The following is a 23,271-nucleotide window of genomic DNA, read 5'->3' as shown; positions in this document are numbered from 1 at the left end:
AAAAAATCGGGCCGGACTACCCCTAAAAAAGGGTGAATATTAATAATTTTTGCTGGGGATATTTGTAACCATATACGACTACAAAATACCAAATTTCAGCGAATTCGGTTGAAAAACGAGCTCAAGAACCTCAAAATATCGAAAATTGGGGTACCGTTATATGGGGGCTACCCGAAAAAATTGACCCATATTTATAATTTCTTGTGGAGAGATTTGCTACCCAATAAGAACTCAAAGTACTAAATTACAGCCAATTAAGTTAAAACCACCCAAAAACTGGAAATTGGGAGGTACCCTTATATGGGAGCAACCAGAAAAAATGGACCTATATTTATAATTTTAAGTAGGGAAATTTGGTACCCAATAAGAACTCAATGTACCAAATTTCAGCGAATTCGGTTGAAAACCGCGCTCATGAACCCTAAACTACTGAAAATTGGGGGGTGCCCTTATATGGGGGCTATTCGAAAATATGGACCCCTATTTATAATTTTTAGTGGAGATATTTGCTACCCAATAAGAACTCAATGTACCAAATTGTCCTCAGACGGACAGACGAACATGACTATATCGTCATAGAATTTAACGGTGATCAAGAATGTATATACTTTATAGGGTCGGAAATGATTATTTCGATGAGTTACAAACGAAAAACAAAATTAATATACCCTCCATACTATGGTGAAAGGTATAAAAATGTGCCTAAAAGCTTAAAAAAAATATTGGGGTATGGTGTACCCAAAAAGGACCGATATATTCCATTTCCAATATCAAATCTCATAGAAATGGTACCAACGTATGTGCAAAATTCCAAAGCTCTGTCTTCAATATTGCGACCTCAATGCGACGGACATGGCTAAATCGACAACGAATAGCCGTTAAGAATAAATGGGGTTTCTGATTAATATTTCATTATTAAATATTAACAATTTTGTTTAAGAAATTTTTAGCACTTTTTTCTGGCACTTTTTTAAATTATTTAGCACTTTCTAGCATTTTTTTCAACAAAATATAGCATTTTTCCTCAACAAAGTTTTGGCAACACTGATCCTAATAGACGACGCGTTTTGTTATAAATCTATATCTGAACCGATTTCAGGGAAACTTGCCAGATACTAATTTATATAAAATCAGTACGTTGTGTCAATCGGCCTAGCTATGGATCTTTTCGGATGAAAATACATATGGGAGCTATATCTAAATCTGAACCGATTTTCCCGAAACTAACCACACATCATTCTATATTTAATTTAGTACGCCGTGCCAAATCGAAAGATATATAGGGACTTTGGTACACAATTAACCTTAAATCGGACGAAGATATATATGGGAGCTATATCTAAATCTGAACCGATTTTCACGAAACTTGGCAAACATCATTCTACATGTTATTCATTACGATGTGCCAAATTTAGTGCAAGTCAAAAGATTTCCAAGGACTTTAGTGGACTATTTACCTAAAATCGGGCGAAGCTATATATGGGAGATGTATTTAAATATGAACCGATTTTCTCAAAACTTTTCACACATCATTCTAGACTTAATTCAGTACACCATGCCAAAATTCTTGCAAATCAATAGATTTCCAGGGACTTTAGTGGACTATTTACCTAAAATCGGGGAAAGCTATATATGGGAGCTATGTCTAAATCTGAACCGATTTTCATGAAACTTTGCATATATCATTCTAGACTTAATTAAGTACGTTGTGTCAAATTTCGTGCAAAACGAACGATATATAGGGACTTTGGTGCACCATTTACCTTAAATCGGACGAAAATATAAATCAAATTTCAATAGGGTTCGTCCTTGGGCCAAACAAATGAGCTGTACCAAATTTCATCCAATTCGGGTCATAAATGTATAATTATCAATATCGATCCACTTTTTCGAGTAGCACCCATATAACGGTACCTCCAGCAAATTCGGTATTTTGGGGAGTTTGAGATCGTTTTTCAGTCGAAATGGTTGTAATTTTTTATGTTTCTTCCTTCGGAGGACACCGAACTTCATATACAGCTTCAATAACTTTGCCTCTAAATTGTTGAATTTTTAGGATTTTATATACATGTTTCACCCAGCCCTGCGTAATCGATATCGGCTCACGTTTTTTTTTAAGATTTTAGGAAAAATCCCAATTAAATATATTCGAAATTTGTATTTATGGTTTACAAAAATTGCTTGGTTGCGGTGCGACTTTTAATTTCAGTTTTTGCTTGTAACATTACTATTGGCTACATACATTGAGTAAGATGACCATGGTCCAACGCGCTGTCGGATATGGGTCCAATTCCTATTGGCACATCTATTGATGACATGCTTATATATGAAAATTTTGCAATTTTGCCTTTGGCCTAAACCAAATTTAATTACTTTAGAAGAAAATAAATTAAAATAGATTATTTTTGATTGGTCCATTCCGATTTATTTACATTTAATAATTATAGTAATATACACAAGCCATTAAATAAAATATAAATATTGAATACAACACCGATTCCTCAAAATATGATTTCTCAATTCATAAATTAATTTGTGATTTCCATTTCAACGTGGAAGCAGGATTTGCCCTTCAAAAATAAAAACAAAATAATTTAAAAATTGCATTGCATTAATTATATGAAAGTAGCACTGTATACAATACTTACAGTATCGTGGGTAATATCCGAATCAACAACAATGTGACCACGGGCAACGGACAACAAGGCCTTGTATTTGGACAAATCGATTTTGTGATCATGGGCACAAACTTTGGTCTACAAGAAGTAATATATATTTAATTATTGACAAAAAAAATTATTTCAAACTGTTAATTGTTTTATACCTCTTCAACGGGGCATGATGCTGGAGCACCAAACACTTTCAAATAATCCTTAACTTCCGAAGGTGCATTATCAGCCATACTGCATAAATCCATTTTACCCTCCTTAATGACCATGCCATCCTTGGTCACTTTGAATTTGGAAACAGCTGTCTTGAAAGCTTTATTTATAATACAGCCAGAGGGTACAATTTCACATTTCTTATTGAGCTTAACCGAAAAGTCCGAATCCAAGGTAATAATGGCATCGTCCCCGGCACAATTCTCAGCCTTAATGAGATTGGCTTTGTAGCCATTCTGTAAAATGGACAAAAATAAACCAATATGTAAAAATTTAGCTGAACAAAATAATTTAAAACCAGTGAGCGGAGCAGTATAGTCGGACGGGGCCGACCATACGATACCCTACACAACTACCACGGAACTCGGATGTTTATTCCAAGCCTGGGCAATTTTTGTGATATTTGCCCCGACTTGCCCGATTAGAGGTCAACAGCACATCTTCCTTACATTTTCCAAATATTACAATTAGTCAGTACAGTCCGTCTAATTACTTGTCCAGATTCCCTTCACGGTAAGTTGAGTTGTTGTTGTTGTAGCAACAGAATACATGTCGTTTTGTCATGCATCGTCTGGTTCTGCATCTTCTACCACCAAATTCAGGAACTTCAGCGGGTTGCGTCCAAAGTGAATTCGGCGATAGGTGAGTAGGCTTAGCTGGGCAATTGAAGAGGTGCAACGTGTCGTGTGGTCCTAGTCCACATGCCGGACATGTGTTAGGAATCGAGCCGTCAATTCTTGCCCAATATGAATTGAGGCGGTTGCACCATCCTGATCTTAGTTGAGCTAAGACTACTCGTGTTTGCCTTGGCAGCTGCTTCTCCTCAGCTGCGATGGATGGGGGTGGTCTCCAATTATGGTATTCACTCGATATTGCTCTACTGCCTGAGCGACTGCATCCGTGTGAATACCATTCAGACCTGCTTGATAGGCTTCTTGATCTAGAGGTTCACGCTTGTACCTTTGGACCTCTCTCTAGATCATGAAGATCTTTCCTGACGTGCCTGGGTGGGGGAGTCCTGTCCATAAGGCTATGACAGGGATGTTCCTGACGATAACACCCAAGAAGGTACTGCATCGACAACATATAGTTGTGACGATGGACGGTTAAGATCTTCGTCTCCTCATGAAGATGGTCCACTGGAGTCATAAGGAGACACCCTGTTGCAGTTCTCAGGGCAGCGTTCTGGCAGGTCTGAATATTTTTCCACTGCGTATCACTGACATTCGCGAACCACACTGGCGCCGCATAGCTTACCACTGACGGGCCTATTGCTTTATAAGAGGTCAACAAGGTTTCTTTGTCAGCGCCCCAAGTGCTGCCGGCTAGCGACTTGAAGACCGTGTTCCTACTTCTCAGCTTATCGCATAAAGCAGTGGCATGCGCGGACGACTTGAAAAGGCTGTCGATCGTTACTCCCAATATCTTGGGGTAGTTGGTGGTCGGATATTTTCATATTCCTCAGATGGAAGTAAGTAACAATATCGGCTATGTAGACGTTTAGCCTCTCACATATATCATCAATAATAGGACCCGACGCCATGATCGTGCAATCATCCGCATACATTACGATCTCTATGCCGTCCAGTGGTTGTGGAATATCAGAAAGGTAGAGGTTAAACAGTTCCGGAGATATCACCCCTCCCTGTTTCACTCTACGGGGTTTATACTTCCTGTTTCTGAATTCCACATACGACTGGCGTCCACACATATAGTTGATTATCCAACGTTTCAAACACGGTCGGAGATTTGTTCTCTCTATATCATCGAACAGCTTAGCATGGTTGACGGTATCGAAGACCTTCGATAGGTCAAGTGCCACCATAACTGTTCGATTGCACGGCCTGTTCTGGTTGAGTCCTCTGCTAATAGTTTGTAGATTGAGTTGTGATGTTCGGCTTATATTCGACTAGAAAACACACAAAGAAATTAAATTTTCGATCCACTTCATCCCAAAATTTTACTCCGATCATCACCGAAAAGGCGTTGTCCTTGACCATAATTGGAATTTCATGGAAAATTTCAAAGCGATCAGCGCTATATTTCTGCCCTCTAATGTGGTAATGGGTTACTAAATAATATCTGAATACGTATGCACCTGTAAATATTTCAGTGTAACTCCAACATCCGAAAGGTCAACCACTCCTCTTGGATATACTATCATCTTATCGAGTCTATATCCTTCAGGAGTAAATATCTACGCTATAGAATTCAAATTTTGTGATTTTTCACACAAAAGTCAGAGTCCATTTGACCCGCTAAATAATGACCGATCTTTATTAAAGCAGACGTGCTTATTCTTTGGCCCGATCCCCTTCTCCATGTAAAATGTCGCGATATTCGGACCATAATTGTGTCCTCTGGAGCGACCAGAAAAACCGACAAAAATTAAGTATTTGGTCCATTTCATCCCCTAAATAACAACCGATCTTTACCAAAAACAATAGGGGTCTTCATTGGCCAGAACCCATCCCAAATGAAAAATTTCTTGAAGATTGGTCCATAACTGTGGCCTGCATCGTGTTTACAAATTATAATGGACAGACGAACGGACACACATGTCTAGATCAACTCAGCTAGTAGAGATATGACGATCGGTATACTTAAAGGTGGGTCTAGGACCAATATTTCGCTGCATTACAAACTCTTGAGGCTGCACAAAGCTATAATACCCTGACAACATAGTTGTGTAGGGTATAAAAATATCATGAGAATGATTTCATTCAAACTTTGTATAAATTAATATATTTTTACCATAAATTAATATGATGCTAACTGAGTATCCGATTCGATCCATAGATGGTAAACCAAATATTTTTAGCATACATTTAATCGGAAAATGGGGGGTTTATGGTGCCGTATCTTCCGGTTCTTTGCTGCAGATGGTCAATTCTTTGAGGGAAACATTAATACATGATATAATGTTCATATTTAATAATAATTAAATGTTAACAAGATTGCTTGTAACTTTGAAGACTTGGAAAAACAGCACAAAATAGCGTACAGTAGTCTGGCCATATCTGTCGGCAACACCGACTTATACTTTCTAATTAAAATTGATTTGATTTTTATAGATTAGTCTTTTTTTTTGGAAATGTTGGTAGTCAAAAAGTTGACATGCAGGTCGACTTTTTGTCCTATGCCTCAGATGCGCACCCAGCCGATTTTCAAAATATTTAAATATGAGAACAATTTTTTTAATCGCTTTGTTTGGTGTGTCACGGCTTCTACAGATTTATTTATTTTAAAATGTTTCCCTCGTTGGAGTGTACCCTCCACCTAGTATGGAGGGTATATTAATTTTGTCATTCCGTTTGTAACTCATCGAAATAGTCATTTCCGACCCTATAAAGTATATATATTCTTGACCAGGGTAAAATTCTAAGACGATCTAGCCATGTCCGTCTGTTCTGAAGGAATTGAGATAGGGTGTTGAAATTTTGCATAGGTTTGTCTTGTCTCCAGGCAGGTCAAGTTCGAAGATGGGATATATCGGTCCACGTTTAGGCATAGCTCCCATATAACAGTACCCCCCAATTTTCGGTATTTTGGGGTTCTTGGGCGCGTTTTTCAACCGAATACGCTGAAATTTGGTACATTGGGTTCTTATTGGGTATTAAATATCCCCACATAAAATTATAAATATAGGTCCATTTTTCTGGTAGCCCCCATATAACGGTACCTCCCAATGTTCAGTATTTTGGGGGTTTTGATCGTATTTTTCCACCGAATTGGCTGTAATTTAGTATTTCCAGTTCTTAATAGGTACCAAATCTCTCCACAAAAAATTATAAATATAGGTAAATTTTTTCGGATATCCCCCAATTTTCGGCATTTTGGGGTTCTTGAGCGCGTTTTTCAACAGAATTCGCTGAAATTTGGTACATCGGGTTGTTATTGGGTACCAAATATCTCTACAAAAAATTATGAATATAGGTCCATTTTTTCGGATAGCCCCCAATATAAGGGTACCCCCAATTTTCGGTATTTTGGGGTTCTTGAGCGCTTTTTTCAACCGAATACGCTGAAATTTGGTACATTGGGTTCTTAATAGGTTCAAAATATCTCTACAAAAAATTATGAATATAGGTCCATTTTTTCGGATAGCCCCCAATCTAAGGGTACCCCCAATTTTCGGTATTTTGGGGTTCTTGAGCGCTTCTTTCAACCGAATTTGCAATTTGGTATTTTGTAGTCGTATATAGTAAGAAATCTCTCCCCCAAAATGTATTAATATTAGCCCCTTTTTGGGGAAGTCCCCATATAACCCCCTTTTTATTTATATTAAAATAGTTAACTGACTTGTTCCGCGTTTTGAGTTTGGTTCTAAGACACTTTTGTTATCATTTCACCTGCGGAGGATAGAGAGATAAAAAGTTAAAACGTAAGGTTCGATTGGAGGTTCCAGAAGGAGTGGACCGATATTCCCCATCTTCGAATTTGAATTAAGCTTGGAAGAAATAATAAGATGGGCAAAGTTCGGATGAAATCTAAATTTTCTGAAACGGATTTGGTCCAAAGAAACATGGGGTCTAGAACCAATATTTCGATGAGGCACATTTTCACCGTGTTAAAGTTTATACACACTCATTAGCCATAAGGTTGAGGGTATAATTATCATTTAAAAATTTCTAAAATTTGTATTATGGTTTACATAATCCGTTTTTAGAAATGTCGGTATATGTCAACTTTTCAGTATGTTCCCTATATTTTCATTTCTAGTACCTGTCAATATATCTATGGTGGAGGGTATCCAAAGTTCGACCCGGCCGAACTTAACGCTTTTTTACTTGTTAATTGTTAAATTTATTAAGGTTCTATTTGAAACTACTTACGCAAGCCAGTGCTGCTTCCAAGGTCACAGCAAACAAAACCAATTTCAAAATTAAATTCGACATTATAATTCTTCGGTATTTGGTTGTTTTGTTTTTAATTTCGTATTAAAATAAAAATAAATAACTTGTTGATATTATTAACCGTTTAGAACTGATGATGACAGAAAAAATTCGGTGAATTTATATAGATGCTCTAGGCAAAATATTATTGAAATGACCAAATTGACCATTTTAATAATTATTTTCCAATTTTATACGATTTGTAGCATCAGACATCAGTGATAAAGGTGTTTGTTTTCCCAATGGTAAAAGTGAAAAATTATGAGAATGGTGTGTCATTTAACCCAGAAAAATGGTACACATTATTTGATTGTGGTAAATGATTTTGTATTTTGCAAAATAGTCAATTTGTTGTTTTTATAAAAAAATGATTTTTTTTGTATAAAATATCTGTCAATAATTACTTAAAAATTAAAATATACATACATTTTTCAAACTTTGAACTGGCATTTACGCGTAATAACACTTTGTTGTGACTCAGCCAAATTTTAATTATTTTAATATACATATGCATATTTGCTCTCATTTGTCTAGCGTTTTTTTTTTTGTCAACTAATGCTAACTATTATTTTTAACATATACATTTGAAGACTGGTAATTGATAATCGCTATGAACATGCAACTTTTCTGTGAACTATAATGGATTTCTTATGGACATGGACTGTAATTTTAAGAATCTCAGAAATTGTGACATCTTTATATATAAAAATGAATTGCTGTTCGTTAGTCTCGCTAAAACTCGAAAACGGCTGAACGGATTTTTCTTATCTTAGTCTTGAAATGTTCGTGGAGCTTCAGGGAAGTTTTAAAAGGAAAACCGAAAACCGCGAAAAATTTGCAAAACAATATGATGAGGCATATTTGCATTTCCACGAATTTAGTATCGACCTATTTTTATTGGACCACCACGTTTTTGTTATTTGGACAAATTTTTGGCAAAATTGGTAGCGATCAATCTTTTAAGCCTTAATTTGTCAATCTTTGGAAATTTTCAAAATATTTTTTTTTCAATTGGATTGGCATTGTATTGAAAATATTTTATGTGAGAATATAAAAAAATATTTGAAAAGTACATACATACATATGTCATTGAATCTACACGCGAACATTGTATGCACATGTTTTCCAAAGGATTCACGTAATTTTTGGGACAAATGCAAGAATGGAAAATAAGAAGACATTCGGAATCGAGTTCGTGTCCATTTAGAGAATTCTGATTTTAACATCCATGCCCAGATTATTTTGTTTGAAAATAAAAATAATTTTTGGAAGAAGTTTTTTATCACAGCTGTGCACAGGAATGCGTTATAGCAAGGTATAGCCAACTTTATGAGAAAATTCAGTCAACGTCTTTATAATACCGAAAATGGAACGGGACCTGAATGTAGGAGTTATATCAAAACATGGACGTAACATCCCGTTTATAATACCGAAAATGGAACGGGATCGGAATGTAGTAGCGTAATGACGTATTACAGCTATTACAATGGGGAGTTTTGGTAGGAAGATTTGACTCCACATGAGAATATACCGAACAAAGGGGAATATACCATATATGGGGGCTACCTGAAAACTTGGACCAATATTGATCATTTTTGCTAAGGAGATTTACAGCCGATTTTATTGAAATATGTGACTAAACTCCCCAAAAAACTGAATATTGTGGGTACCGTTCAAACCAAAGCATCGAATAATGTAGAGTATCATTATATGGGGTCTATTCGGAAGCATTGGTGAATAGTCCTAGGCACATTTTCAACATTATCATCCAAAATATAACATTACTGCGAAATACGAATTCAATTAAAAGGTAAAACCAGTAAGGATAGTCGTAAAGTGGGAAGGGGCCGACTATATGACATTCCTAACAGAAGTCGCCTTATCGAAATAGCATTGTCATGAAATTGAACGAACTTGAATATGTGGATTTATGTCTTCTGGAACCTATGCTAAATTTTATTTCATTCGGGCAAGTTTAGAGTAGTTTGGGTAAATCGATGGAGAGCAAATTTGATACAAGCTATTTGGTAGGTCACACTCTTCAAAATTTAATCTCAATCAGACACCCGTTTGAAATATATATGGAAGCTGTGTCTGAATCTGCGCTAATTTCAATAACACGTAATAACGTCATTCTAGAGTCATTCGGTGCACCATTTAAACGAAACTTGCCAGAGATTTATATTAACTTCAGTACATTGTACAAAATTGTGTATCAATCGTACAAACTTTGGGTCTTTGATGCACAATTGACATGAAATCGGAAGAAAATATATATAGGAGCTATATATAAATCTGAACCGATTTTCCCGAAATTTAGCACATATCATTCTATACTCAGTTCAGTATGCTACGACAAATTTCATGCAAATCGAAAGATATATAGGGGCTTTGGTGCATCATTTACATAAAATCGGACGAATCTATATATGGTAGGTATATCTAAATTTGAACCGAGTTTCAAGAAACTTAGCAAATCATCATTCTAGACTCAATTCAGTACGCAATGACTTTATTTAAATTTATTTTCCATAAATTCAATTGTTACAAAAATTATATATATGTTATTATGTAGAAGGGAAACAACGTTTGCGGTTCGACAACCACACCACATATAACTCAAGAACAAAAATCGTAAAATAAATGAATTTATTTTCTATAAAACCATAAACTAGATACTCAATACTGTAAGGTTAGTTTATGTGAATGTCATACAAATGATATGTTTTACAGCCAACACAATTGAAACACGAAATTCTATACTGCAGTGAATTATATTGAAATGTGTGCTATAGCTTCCTGGGAAAAAATTAAAAGTTTATCTATATGTTCATGGACATCTGTTACCCAGAAAAATTGTTTATGCTAGCATGAATAAAAATTGTAAAACAAATCTGAAATACTGAAAATAATTTCTTAACAATATTGTTAAGGCAAGACAACGTTTGTCGGGCCCGCTATTTATAAATAAAAACCATATAATATATAATCCAAATAAAATATCTGAACCAATTTCAACAAACCTTAACACAAAACATTCTTGACCCAATTCAATACCCGCTGGCAAATTTCGTGTATATGGAATATTGGAGCTATATCTAAATCTGTGGGAATTTCAGTACGCTGCTCAAATTTTCGTCTTTATCGGATCAACACTGGCAATCTGGTACTCCATTTATATAAAATCGGTCGGATCGGATATGGGAACATACTATATATATGGGAGCTATATCTAAATCTGAACTGATTTTCTCCAATTTCAATAAGTGACCTGTGCCAAATTTTATACAAATCTGGTTAGAAATGCTCACAAGAATATAACAAGCAAAAAAGCCATAAGTTCGGCCGGGCCGAACTTTGGATACCTGACAGGTACTTGAAATGAAAATATAGGGAAAAATACCAAAAACATTTCTACAAACCCATTTGGTAACCATAATACAAATTTCAGAATTTTTTAATGGATAATTATACTTAATGATGGTGTATACACTTTGACACGATGAAAATGTGCTTCATCGAAATATTGGTTCTAGACCCCATGTTTCTTTGGACCAAATCCATTTTAAAAAAATGTTAATTTCATCCAAATTTTGCCCATCTTATTATTTCTTCCAAACTTAGTTCAAGTTCGAAAATGGGGAATATCGGTCCACTCCTTATGGTACCTCCCACACAGGGACTAGGCCTAAATGCGGTTTAGAGTTCATTATCTAACCTTACGTTCTAATTCTTTATCTCGCTGTCCTCCGCAGGTGAAACGATTACAACAGAGTCTTAGAACCAAACTCAAATAATAAAAAAGGGGTTTATATGGCGACTACCCCAAAAAGGGGGCGAGTATTAATAATTTTTGGTAGGGAGATTTGTTTCCATATACTGCTACAAAATATCAAATTTCAGCAATTTCGGTTGAAAAACGCGATTAAGAACCCCAAAAATACCGAAAATTGGGGATACCGTTATATGGGGGCTACCTGAAAAAATGGACCTATATTCATAATTTTTTGTGGAGAGATTTGGTACCCATTAAGAACTCAAAATACTAAATTACAGCTAATTCGGTGGAAATGCTGAAAATTTTCTCAAAAGTAACCATGGGTCTATCTCGTTTCCTTCTGCATGTTACAAACATATGCACAAAGACATAATACCCACAATAATACCCTTTATTATGTCTTTGTGCATATGTTAGGAGCAGGCTAAAGGAAACTAGATAGACCCGTGATTCCTTATGCATGCCCGTCCGCCCATGTATTTTTGTGAACAAAGTACAGGTCTCAGTTATGATCCGATTTGGATGAAATTTTGCACATGTCACTTATTTAGTCCAAGTACGAACCCTATTGAAATTTTGGAAATCGATTCGGATTTAGATATCGCTCCAATATATAGTTTCGTACGATTTTTATCCGATTGAGATAAAATTTTGCATAGCGTATTGAAGTTACCACAGGTTGGTATGTGTATGGGTTGCTTTTATTTATGTACTTCACGCAAGTAATTTCGTCCGATTCCATTTCAATGGTCAATGGTCCTCCAAAGATGCCTATTCTATCTGAAGGATATTGTACATATGACCATCTCTTGTATGAATCCAAAATGGGGAAGGGTATCGTATGGCTTTTGAATTTTCCTTTCTCCACATTAACCAAAGTTAATGTGGAGAACCACAAATCAAGATAGGGAAAGATTTGTTTGGAATGATATTGGATGGCTAAGATATAAAAAGAACAATTTTGGCAAAATTGAATATAAAACCTGTAACGACTCAATTGTCCACCGATTTGCTGGGGAAAGCTCCCGGCGGCCAGAGTCCGTCACAGAAATTTATTTCTGTCAGCGACAAGAGAATGGAAATAAGTCTTCCGTTTTTTTAGTACAGGTGAGTTTTATTGTTTTGTTTTCGGCACATTTGATACTGGGGATATTGTCAAAGACTAGGGTATGTGTTGTGGTACAGGGGACAAGACCGGGATTAAGCTAGTGATCTTCCCGGGGACAATTGCCTTGAACTGTCTCCTAGATGACTGAAGCACCGGTGCGTTATGTAGGCGTAGTGACATTGGACAACTCACCAGCGCCCACCGCTGAGAAAGAGTCCCTTGGATGTCTGGGGGGCCTGGGGTGACCTGGAGTCCTAGTGGCGTACGATAACTCACTAGGGGTACGACGAACGTCCTGGAAGTGGCTTTTCCCAACTCACTTCTTTCGTGAACGGCGCAGGTGGCAATATCAACTCACCTGTTGTTTCGTGAGTCTGGGGTCGGTGGTTTCAGTGGCAACGGGAAGCTCACTTAACCCTCAATCTTCTTCACTCCTTGACTCTTGATTGACTCACCTGTTAAAAGGGTTTAGGGTATTTCCTCGTCTGGTCCTTGTTCTGTTAACTTTTCTCTCACGACTGTCCTTGCAGCATTCGTCGTTCGGTCTTTTATAGGACCGTCGTCGCAATCTTCAAGATCACGCTGTTGTTGCGCGTTGTTGTTTCTTACCGATTACTAGTGCGAATCCCTTGACGTGAGTTATTGTTGCTAGTTGTTTACCAACAAGCAACGCATCAGAACCCCTTACCGTGTGTTTTTTGTTGCTAGTTGTTTAGAACTCAGCAACGAGTCAACGTCCTTTGACGTGCGTTTTGTTGCTGGATGTTTACATGCCCCAAAATATCGAACGGTAAGTTGTTTTGATGCCTAAATCGTAAACAACTTCGCACGGAATTTGAAACAACATGTTGTGAGTATTCAAGTTTATATAATAATTCATTAAATTATATTCTAATATTCATTAAATTGGACGCCAATAAGCGAGATATCAATATTCAAGACTACTCGGGTGTAGCTGTAAACGAGCCCGCGACTTCCGACATCACAAACCACATTAGACGTAGATGCTCCTTTTCAAATAATAAATGTGTTGAAGCGTGGTATTAACTCAATAGCCAAAGACGACCTATATATACTCAGCGGAGATGTAAAAATCAGCTCAAAAAAAGAAAATTTATCTTCTTGATTTACCTCCATTTATAAATATATGCTTTTATCCATTTTATAAAAGTTTATTGACACAGGACTCTTTAGAAATACATACAGACTTAGTCGAAGACGAGCCAGAAATATTATATTAAAAATAAAAGTATTATAGCCTTCAGATTTCTGAATTTAAAAATTTATATTAAGTATTGAATATTTAAATAATATTTTATATTTTTAATTGAACTTTTAGTTACTTAAAATCGCATAATTTCGTTATATGGTAAATTTCTCAGGTAAGAAATGAAATATTGTATTTTCTATTTGCAATAATGAATAATGTTTGTTTTTATCCAATATCTACAAGACAAATTAAAATTTCTCGATGATTTTCGACTTGGGCGGTTATCGATTGTGACCACAGATATATCATTATCGTCAAAATCGAGTTTTTTTTTTGTCACGATATCCTTAGAAGGCGGACTGATTACAACGGATGGCTAAATCGTCTTACAAATCCATACTTTGTAGGGCAAGAACTGACTATTTCCAGTAACGACTATCCTCCATACTATGGTAGAATACGCCTATGTAGGGTCTATCCCAACACACGGAACAAATCACCTATCTATTTTAATATAAAAAAGGGGTTTATATGGGGACTACCCCAAAAACTGGACGAATATTAATAATTTTTGAGACCATATTCGTCTACAAAAAACCAAACGACAGCGAATTAGGTTGCAAAACGCGCTCAAGAATCCCAAAATACCGAAAATTTATCATTTTTTGTGGAGAGATTTTTTACCCAATATAAACTCAAAGTACTAAATTACAGCCAATTCAGTCGAAAAATACGCTCAAATAGACGACTTTATGCAAAATTTAGATCGATTTTTAAGAAAATATATATAATTTATAGAATCGAAAATGATTATTTCGATGAGTTACAAATGGACAAACAAAATTAATATATAAAAATGCTGCAGAGCATTTTGAGCCTTTGCGGATAAGTCGATTTTTGGGACTAGATAAACATAAAAATATTTGATGGCATTAATTAAATCTGAAGTGAATACTGACGACATAATAAATATATTTTTTCCTAAAAACAGAAGCTTTATTAATGCTTGTTTTAAATCGATATAAATAGTTATGTGCCATTGTACACTAACGACTCTAAATCTGCCCGATTGAAATGAAATTTAGCATAGATAGCAGCATTACATATCGCTCATTTGCTGCAAGACAGGCATAACTCAAATCAGTAAGGAAAGCAGTAAAGTCGGACTGGGCCGACTATATGATACCCTTCACCACTTTGGGTATATTCTACGTATCCTAAAAGACTTCGCTTTTAGAAGGAACATTGACATGAAATTGAACGAACGAACTGAATTTGTGAACTTTATCTATATCTTAACCGACTACCATCAACCCATGCACTGTTTAAAATTTAATCTCAATCAGACACCCATTGATTATTTGGTGTACAATTAACATGAAATTTTGCACACATCATTCTATACTTAATGCAGTACGATATACCACAATCGAAAGATATATGGGGACTTTTGTGTACCATTTACCTAAAATCGGACGAAACTATATATGGGAGCAATATCTAAATCTGAACCGATATTCACGAAATTTAGCACACATCGTTCTAGACTTAATTCAGTACGATGTGCCAAAATTCGTGCAAATCGAAAGATATATTGGGACTTTGGTGCACCATTTACATAAAATCGGACGAAACTATATATGGGAGCTATATCTAAATCTGGATCGATTTTCACGAAACTTAGCACACATCATTCAATACTTAATTCAGTGCGTTGTACTAAATTTCATGCAAATCGAAAGATATATAGGGACTTTGGTGCACCATTTACCTAAAATCGGGCGAAACTATATATGGGAGGTACATCAAGATCTGAACCGATTTTCACGAAACTTGGCACACATCATTCTGCACTAAATTCCGTACTCTATGCCAAATTTCATGCCAATCGAATGATATATAGGGACATTAGTGCACCATTTACCTTAAATCGGACGAAACTATATACGGGAGCTATATCTAAATCTGAACCGATTTTCTCGAAATTTGGCATACATCACTCTGGACCTAAATCAGTACTCTGTGCAAAATTTCGTGAAAATCGAAAGAAATGGAGGGCCTATGCTGCCCCATTTACATTAAATCGGACGAAAATATATATGGGAGCTATATCTAAATCTGAACCGATTTTTTTCAATTTCAATAGGGTTCGTCCTTGGGCCAAAAAAGTGACTTGTGTCAAATTTCATATTAATCGGATCATAAATGCGACCTGTACATTGTTTACAATTTAACATCTATAGACGGACGGACGGACATGCGTAAATCGACTCAGAAAGTGATTCTATGCATATTCTCAAAAGGAAACATGTGTCTATCTCGTTTCCTTTTGCCTGTTACAAACATATGCACAAAGACATAATACCCTGTACCACAGTGTGGTGAAGAGTATAAAAACGTTATTTTCGAGTTAATGATGCAGAATATCAGACTTCATATTGTGTAAAAAATGCATATGAATATCTCTTACACACTCTAATTGAGAAGCTGTAGAAGTTCCTCTGTCCCATATAAAGTGTGAGTAAATTGAAAACTTAAAACGCATTTTCTGCAAAATCGGTTTTTTTTTAATTATGCCTGTCTTGCAGCAAATGAGCGATATGTATGCGTCAATGTTCCTTAAAAATTGGCGACGTCTATTAGGATACATCTGTTGAAAATACCCAAAGTGGTGAAGGGCATCATATAGTCGGACCCCTCCGACATTACTATATAAAAGTATACTTTTCTTAAAAGTTTTTGATATGGAGATTTTCTAGCCCAAAAGGATCCCAAATTTCAACCTACTTGGCGGAACCGCTATAACAAAACGTGAACCGATATATCCCATATTTTAATGTCAAATCTTCAAATCAAGATTTCGAAGTTCGATTTTAAACATTGCGATCTCTATCGTGACTTCAACAAAATTTGAATAAATGTGTTCCAAACGGAATGATAAATTTTCTGCATTGATCGTACGGAAGATCTTGAGATGCAATTGAAAAAAAAACTGATCTGAAAAAACTTATAGTGTTACGTTCGGTCTTCTTTCATCTGGCGGAATCCATAACTCAATAAATCGTTATCAGTTACCCTCTATGAAGATATTCAAAGTTCAGCGTCTCCTTTGCAAAATCCCAAATACTACGTATTTTTGTTCCTGCAATAGCTTGTCTAAAGTTCAGATTTCTTATGATATTCTTAAAATTAACAATCTCTATAAATGCCACACACGAAGAACAGCCTGCACGATTCTATTCTGCAATCATAAAATAGGCAATAAATCGTGATCTTATCAAAATTAAGATATTAGATATGAAGCTATCGAATGTAGCGAAGTTGTATCCAAAAACTGTTGTGTTCGGACTATAAAAATAAATTGAAAAAATATTTTCTTCTGTAGTTCTTACAATGAAGTTGTCGGGTATTGTAGTGTTTGTGGGTCTGTTTGTGGCCACCACATTGGCGGCCGGAGGACCTGGTATGGTACGTTATGACGATTTTAAAGTTTATAAAATCTACATAAAAAATGAACAACAATTAAATGAGTTGAAAAAATTGCGAGATATTTTACCGGTATGTTTGAAAGTGTGTGTGTCTGTGTGACAAAGGACAAATAATAATAAAAAATTATTTGCAATTTTTAAGGTTCGCTATTTGAATGAAATTACTTCAGCGGAGAATAGCTACGACGTAACCATTGATCCACAAAATCAATTGAAATTTGAGGAACAGTTGAAATATTACGAAATGGAATATCGTGTAACCATCGAGGATTTGCAAAGGTATGTTTCGAATATGATTTCCTCGGTGTCATATATTCAGAACTATTATATTGTTACACTCGGTACTCCAAGCCACTAATTTGATACATTGGTATCGGTATTCCATGTTTTCTGAGGTTTGGGCACGGGTTTCAATCGAATTGGATGTAATTTAATTTTTTTGGTTCTTATTAGGTAGCGAATACATATGCCAAAATTGCCTTTTACTTTTAAGTATACTCCCAATACCCGATCGATTTTAGTTATTGTGGAAGTGCACGGTGAACTTCGGTCCCATTGGATTTTTCCTTGTTTAAAATTATGTTTTTCTCTTTCTTTCAGAGTTATCGAAGACAGCCTTCCCCAGGCGCGTAGCACTGGCATGAGTTGGGATAAATTTCACAATTTAGATGCTATCTATGGTTTTGTCGATAACCTAACTGCATCCTTTCCGGATTTGATTACACCCTTCACCTTTGGCTATTCCTACGAAGGAAGACCAATGAAGGCGGTGAAAATTTCCTATAAACCAAATAACAAAGCTATCTTCATTGAAAGTCAAATGCATGCCATCGAATGGATTTCTTCAGCGACCAGTACATGTTTCTTCAACAAGCTATTGAATTCCAACGATGAAAATCTACGCAAATTACTAATGAATTACGATTGGATATATGTACCCGTGGTGAATCCTGATGGTTTCGTGTACACCCATACCGTAGAACGATTGTGGCGTAAAAATCGCAAGCCCACTGGTTTCTCCAACTCATCGGGTATATGTTATGGTACCGATTTGAATCGTAATTTCGGCTACGAATGGGGTGCATTGTCGGCATGGAATTTCAATGAGCCCTGTGATCATTGGTATGGTGGCTCCCAACCGGACTCGGAACCAGAAGTTATTAATATGCAGAAATTTATTAATTCCTTCCCCGATGATTACATTAAAATGTATGTACCCTTCCATTCGTATGGTAATTTGGTTTTACTCCCCTATGGCCATACAAGTGATATCTTTCCACCCAACTATGATCAAATGATGCGAATTGCTAAGGCTTTTGCGGATGCGGCTAAAGTGAAATATGGCACCGTATTCAAATATGGCTCGACGGGAACAATTAATAGTAAGTATGATTCTAAAGTTTTGTTGTTTTATTCTAAATATCATATGAACACATCGGGCACTACAGAAAATAAATGTAGTTGAAACCTTGGCATCGATTGCTATTAAATTTGAAAATTGCTCGTTTTATTGTTAATTTTTCGGTACCATTTGTGCTTATGTATATCTTCATTAATTTTTCTCTTTTTTCCAGTATCTGGTTATGTGTCTGGAGCATCCAAAGATTGGGCATATGGTGTCAAGAAAATCCCCTATACTGGTACCATTGAATTGCGCGATTATGGTGAATATGGATTCTTCCTGCCGCCCAATCAAATCAAAGAAGTGTGCGAGGAGGTTACAGATGGTCTTATTGCAATGGTTGCAGCCGCTGAAAAAGAAGAGCTATTTAGGAATTCTGGTCCAAAGAATATTGTTTCCATTGTCAATGTTATGATGTTATTATTTTTGTTGAAATGTCTTACCAATTATTTATTGAAGTGAATATAGAGAAAATATATATATAATTTCCAATATTTCGATCATGTTTACAATTGCAGCTGTATTGATTGGTAGAACACGCCCACTTAAATCCTTGCTTTAATAGAGGAATGTTAATATTACCAAGAAAAAAACAGTAAGGCAAGTGTTATTAGATCGTTAGTAGTAATAAAATCTAAGAGGGTCACCCTCTTTTGTTAGTATTTGGTTGGTATATTGCCTATGTTAACTGTTATCAGATCGATAGTAGTGATAAAATCTAAGAGGGCCTGGCCTCTTTTGTTAGTATTAGTACCAGACAATGTGGTGTGAGATAGCTTCACTACCGATTAGTACCTCGTTACCTGTCTCTTTTGATTTTCCTACCAGTCGCTGTAGTTCCGCTGTTGGTGGTGATATCGGTGAGTCTTAGGTTGGTATATAGCCTATGTTAACTGTTATCAGATCGATAGTAGTGATCAAATCTAAGAGGGCCTGGCCTCTTTTGTTAATATTAGTACCAGGCAATGTGGTGTGAGCTAGCTTTACTACCGATTAGTACCTCGTTACCCGTTTCTTTTGACTTTCCCAACAGTCGCTATAGTTCCGCTGTTGGTGGTGATATCGGCGAGTCGAGCGGAATATAGACTTATGCTAGGTAAATGTTACCATTTCCTTGCTTCCGTATGGTACCAACCGTTGTTGACAACTTTGGGGAGAAGAGAAAACTTCAATTATTGTGATGTATTGTTACGAATATAACTTTAGATTTAAGTTAATTTAGATGAATTCCGTTAATTTAAGAATTTGAATTGTATCGTAAATTTCTACTACGCAGTTTATTTGAATAACTTCACAACAACAACTACTGTATAGATTTTTCTACATCCTTCCATTTCCTCTTTCATTGTCTATTTGTTTGTTGACGTACAATTCTTGTTAAACGTCATCATTGATGATCGCTTAATTCCTCTTTCTTTGTTACCCCCTCGCCTGTATATGCGTTGTTGTTATTGTTTACTCACTGTAAGGTTGTATGTGTTTGTTGCATTTGTAGATTGTTCGTAATCTAGGTGTTACCAGATCGTCTAGAAACTTCTGTAGCGACAGGCGAGGCTCATATAAATAGGGGAAATGGAAAGGCAGTCAGTCAGTTGTGAATCAGATCGCGAATTGAAACCGTCAAGTAACGTAAAGCTGTAAAGTAACGTGCAAAGTAAAGTTGTGTGAATAAAATCATTGTAATAATCGCAATCAGAAAGAACCCGCGTTTTATTTAGTACGAACTGTGCTGGGAAATAAAACAACGTCTACACGGGATTAAGTAAAATCCAAGAACGTAACAGAATTATACAGGGGCTTTTTTTTGTCGGGAACCTGTTTTAATCCAGATACCTTGTTGTTTTACTATCCAAGGTTCCTGTATTAATCTGATGTGAATTTTACTTAAATTTTTTCCATCATAGCAAGTGTTGCCGTCTCACTCCGTTGGATGTTTATCTGGATGACTTCTGTCAGTGTTCCTCCAGTTAACGGTTATCTTAAAAGTTGGTTATCTTCTACTCGGCTCCCTCCCTTTTGTTGCTAGGGTTTTCTACCTACCTTACTCTTCTTGACCTCCTCTTCTTCAATCCTTGTCTTCCCTATTTTGAAGAAGACTGCGTTGGCCACGTACTGCATCTTTCCCTTAGTCTTGATCAGACATGGCACTAAAGAACTGTTAAGGCTCACCACTAATAGAATTCCATCTTTTTTCTCCTTCCTATGGTAGACTTCCCATTTCTTCACCAGCAGTGTCCTGTTCTGCATACCAAAGACTTTCAGCATGCGTTCTATCGCGAACTCTCAGACGCAAACTGTGGCATTTTGTAGTTGAGGTTTTCTCACCTGTTTAAGTTTAAGTTGTCTCGTTTATCGGGACGATATCTACCACTAGTTTTCTCAGGGTTTCTATGCTCCTTTGTGACTCAAGTTAAAGCATTTGATAGTCCCCATTGAACCTGCATCAATTCAGATCAATGGGGTCCCTCTCTCGCAGCAGGTTGTTCATGATCTTATTATTCACTCTTTATAGGACTGATCAGTGGAAACCGCTTTACATGACGTAGTACACCACATCAAAGGAACTTTCGATAAGAAAATGTACACTCTAACCGTCTGCATTGACATCGAAGGATCTTTTAATAATGTCAGCACCGAAACACTTATCCTTAGAAGTCTTTCGTGTTGACCAGGCAATTATAGACTGGGTCAGCCATATGCTAAGGAATAGATGGATAAACTGTAGCCTACAAGACATAACTATCAGGGACAACGTAGGTCCCTTGTCCTACGTTGTCCCTGACCGCAGGGAGGGATCCTGTCACCACTTCTGTGGGTCCCAACTATCAGTAGTCTCTTAAGGAACCCAGGATGGTTTTGAACCAGTCTGTTATGCAGACGACGTTATAATACTTCAAAGGGATATAATCCTAACTTACTATTCAGGAAGGTTGAAACGGCGTTAAACATCGCTTATAATTGGGCGAGGCCGAGGGTTCTAAACGTAAATCCGGACAAAACGGAAATATGTATCTTCACTAGAAAGATAAAAATAGGACAGTATGAAGAACCAATCTATCAAAACAAAATGATAGCCATATCGAATAAAGTCAAATATCTGGGTGTCATCATAGATAGAAAACTTAGATGGAAAGACCACATATAACAACGGGTCGAAAAGGCCCACAGATGCTGGTCTTTCTGTATTAGAGCCGTGGGCTCTAAATGGGGTTTCAACCCAAAGATGGTACACTGCAAGAGCGTTATTAGGCCAATTCTAACATACGCGTCTGTAGTCTGGACAAAAAATGTAATGTAATAGCACTACAGATAGTCCAAAGAACTGGCATATGAGGGACAATGCGGACAACACCAACCAGGGCATTGGAAACTATATTGTGTATACATCCCGTTGACATCCAAATAAAATATGAAGCGGCCATCGCAGCTTTAAGACTTAAAACCATGAACGAGTGGATCGACACCGAACACAACACACCGCGCAATAATATACTACAGGCTACGATCGGACACTCAATTAGCCATTTTGAGTCAGACCGAATACCTAAAAGAAGAGTAATCACATCATGTGAAATCCTGAAACCGGGCAGAGACTCATGGAACAGCGGAACACTAGCACATATGCCTGCGGGGAACTGTTGTTACCCGGATGGCTCCCGGCTAGCGGAAAAGACGGGATTGGGACTTTTTATAGAAGAACCGGGGACTGAAATCTCACTGCACCTGCCAGATCACAATACTATCCTACAGGCGGAGGTTCAAGCTATAACGGAGAGTGTAAGTTGGTTAAGCGCTAACTCTGGACATAATAACACAAATATCATGACAGATAGTAAACATGCTATTAATGCATCAACATCCAAAACAGTTACATCAAATGGGTATTGGAATGAATAAAACCACAAACAATTTCCCACGACACGGGTCACTCAGGAATCATAGGAAACGAAATAGCCAACCAACTCGCCAGACTTGCTACTGACCTAATCAACATAGATGTGAACAGTGCAAAACCTTTTAGCGCATCACGTCTAGAAATGAGGTCATGGGCGAAAGAGGGGCACATAACACTCTGGAATAACGAGAGGATTGGAAAAAACACAAAAATCTTATGGGAAGATCCAAATGAGGATAAGACTAAGCAAATACTTGCGCTAAACAAGAAAAAAACTAAGCAGACTGATAGGTATTCTCACAGGACATCTCAGCCTGCAGTCACATTTACACAAGATTAGGTGTGCGGGAAGCAGCAGGTGTCTAGTGTGTGGGGAAGTCAACGAAACGTTAGAACATTTCCTATGCCTCAGCCCAGCTTTTTCATGCATCCGAACCCTTGAAATTTTTACACCAAAATAAGGAACAGAATATCGAGCGTCCTGTTGAAGTACAAGTAATTTTAAAGTCACACTTTTTAAAGTCAAATAAAAAATTGTCCATAGAGTAATACGTACAAAGATTTTTTAATACAATGTATTGCAAAAATCATAAAAAAATTCTTTATTTAAAAA

General features: G+C 36.6%; 2 protein-coding genes across 2 annotated transcripts; one reads left to right on the top strand and one right to left on the bottom strand.

Annotated features, from left to right (window-relative positions):
* Positions 1 to 2,503: 2,503 nt before the first annotated feature.
* LOC133337452 (uncharacterized) lies at positions 2,504 to 7,780 on the bottom strand. Its single transcript, XM_061545673.1, has 4 exons — positions 7,718 to 7,780; positions 2,825 to 3,118; positions 2,649 to 2,756; positions 2,504 to 2,570 (listed from the first exon to the last, which is right to left on the bottom strand). Exons 1-4 carry the CDS (start codon positions 7,778 to 7,780, stop codon positions 2,529 to 2,531), a joined length of 507 nt encoding a protein of 168 aa, XP_061401657.1. The 3' UTR covers positions 2,504 to 2,528.
* Positions 7,781 to 17,266: 9,486 nt separating this feature from the next.
* LOC133337451 (zinc carboxypeptidase-like) lies at positions 17,267 to 19,225 on the top strand. Its single transcript, XM_061545672.1, has 4 exons — positions 17,267 to 17,431; positions 17,504 to 17,640; positions 17,962 to 18,743; positions 18,936 to 19,225. Exons 1-4 carry the CDS (start codon positions 17,267 to 17,269, stop codon positions 19,223 to 19,225), a joined length of 1,374 nt encoding a protein of 457 aa, XP_061401656.1.
* The last annotated feature ends 4,046 nt before the right edge of the window (positions 19,226 to 23,271 follow it).

The sequence above is a fragment of the Musca vetustissima genome, unplaced genomic scaffold (assembly GCF_032173495.1).
Source record: "Musca vetustissima isolate MV318-11 ecotype Yass unplaced genomic scaffold, APGP_CSIRO_Mvet_v1 utg7945, whole genome shotgun sequence".
Taxonomy (NCBI): Eukaryota; Metazoa; Arthropoda; class Insecta; order Diptera; family Muscidae; genus Musca; species Musca vetustissima.
This window is presented reverse-complemented; position numbering and strand designations above follow the sequence as displayed.

What these genes read in the sequence shown, in the direction of transcription:
- LOC133337452 (XM_061545673.1), bottom strand. Translation starts at nt 7,780, where the DNA reads ATGTCGAATTTAATTTTGAAATTGGTTTTGTTTGCTGTGACCTTGGAA. An exon ending in TGGAAGCAGCACTGGCTTGC is followed by an intron (nt 3,119 to 7,717) that starts GTAAGTAGTTTC and finishes TCCATTTTACAG; the next exon opens with AATGGCTACAAAGCCAATCT. An exon ending in CATCATGCCCCGTTGAAGAG is followed by an intron (nt 2,757 to 2,824) that starts GTATAAAACAAT and finishes TACTTCTTGTAG; the next exon opens with ACCAAAGTTTGTGCCCATGA.
- LOC133337451 (XM_061545672.1), top strand. Translation starts at nt 17,267, where the DNA reads ATGAAGTTGTCGGGTATTGTAGTGTTTGTGGGTCTGTTTGTGGCCACC. An exon ending in AATTGCGAGATATTTTACCG is followed by an intron (nt 17,432 to 17,503) that starts GTATGTTTGAAA and finishes GCAATTTTTAAG; the next exon opens with GTTCGCTATTTGAATGAAAT. An exon ending in ACCATCGAGGATTTGCAAAG is followed by an intron (nt 17,641 to 17,961) that starts GTATGTTTCGAA and finishes TCTTTCTTTCAG; the next exon opens with AGTTATCGAAGACAGCCTTC.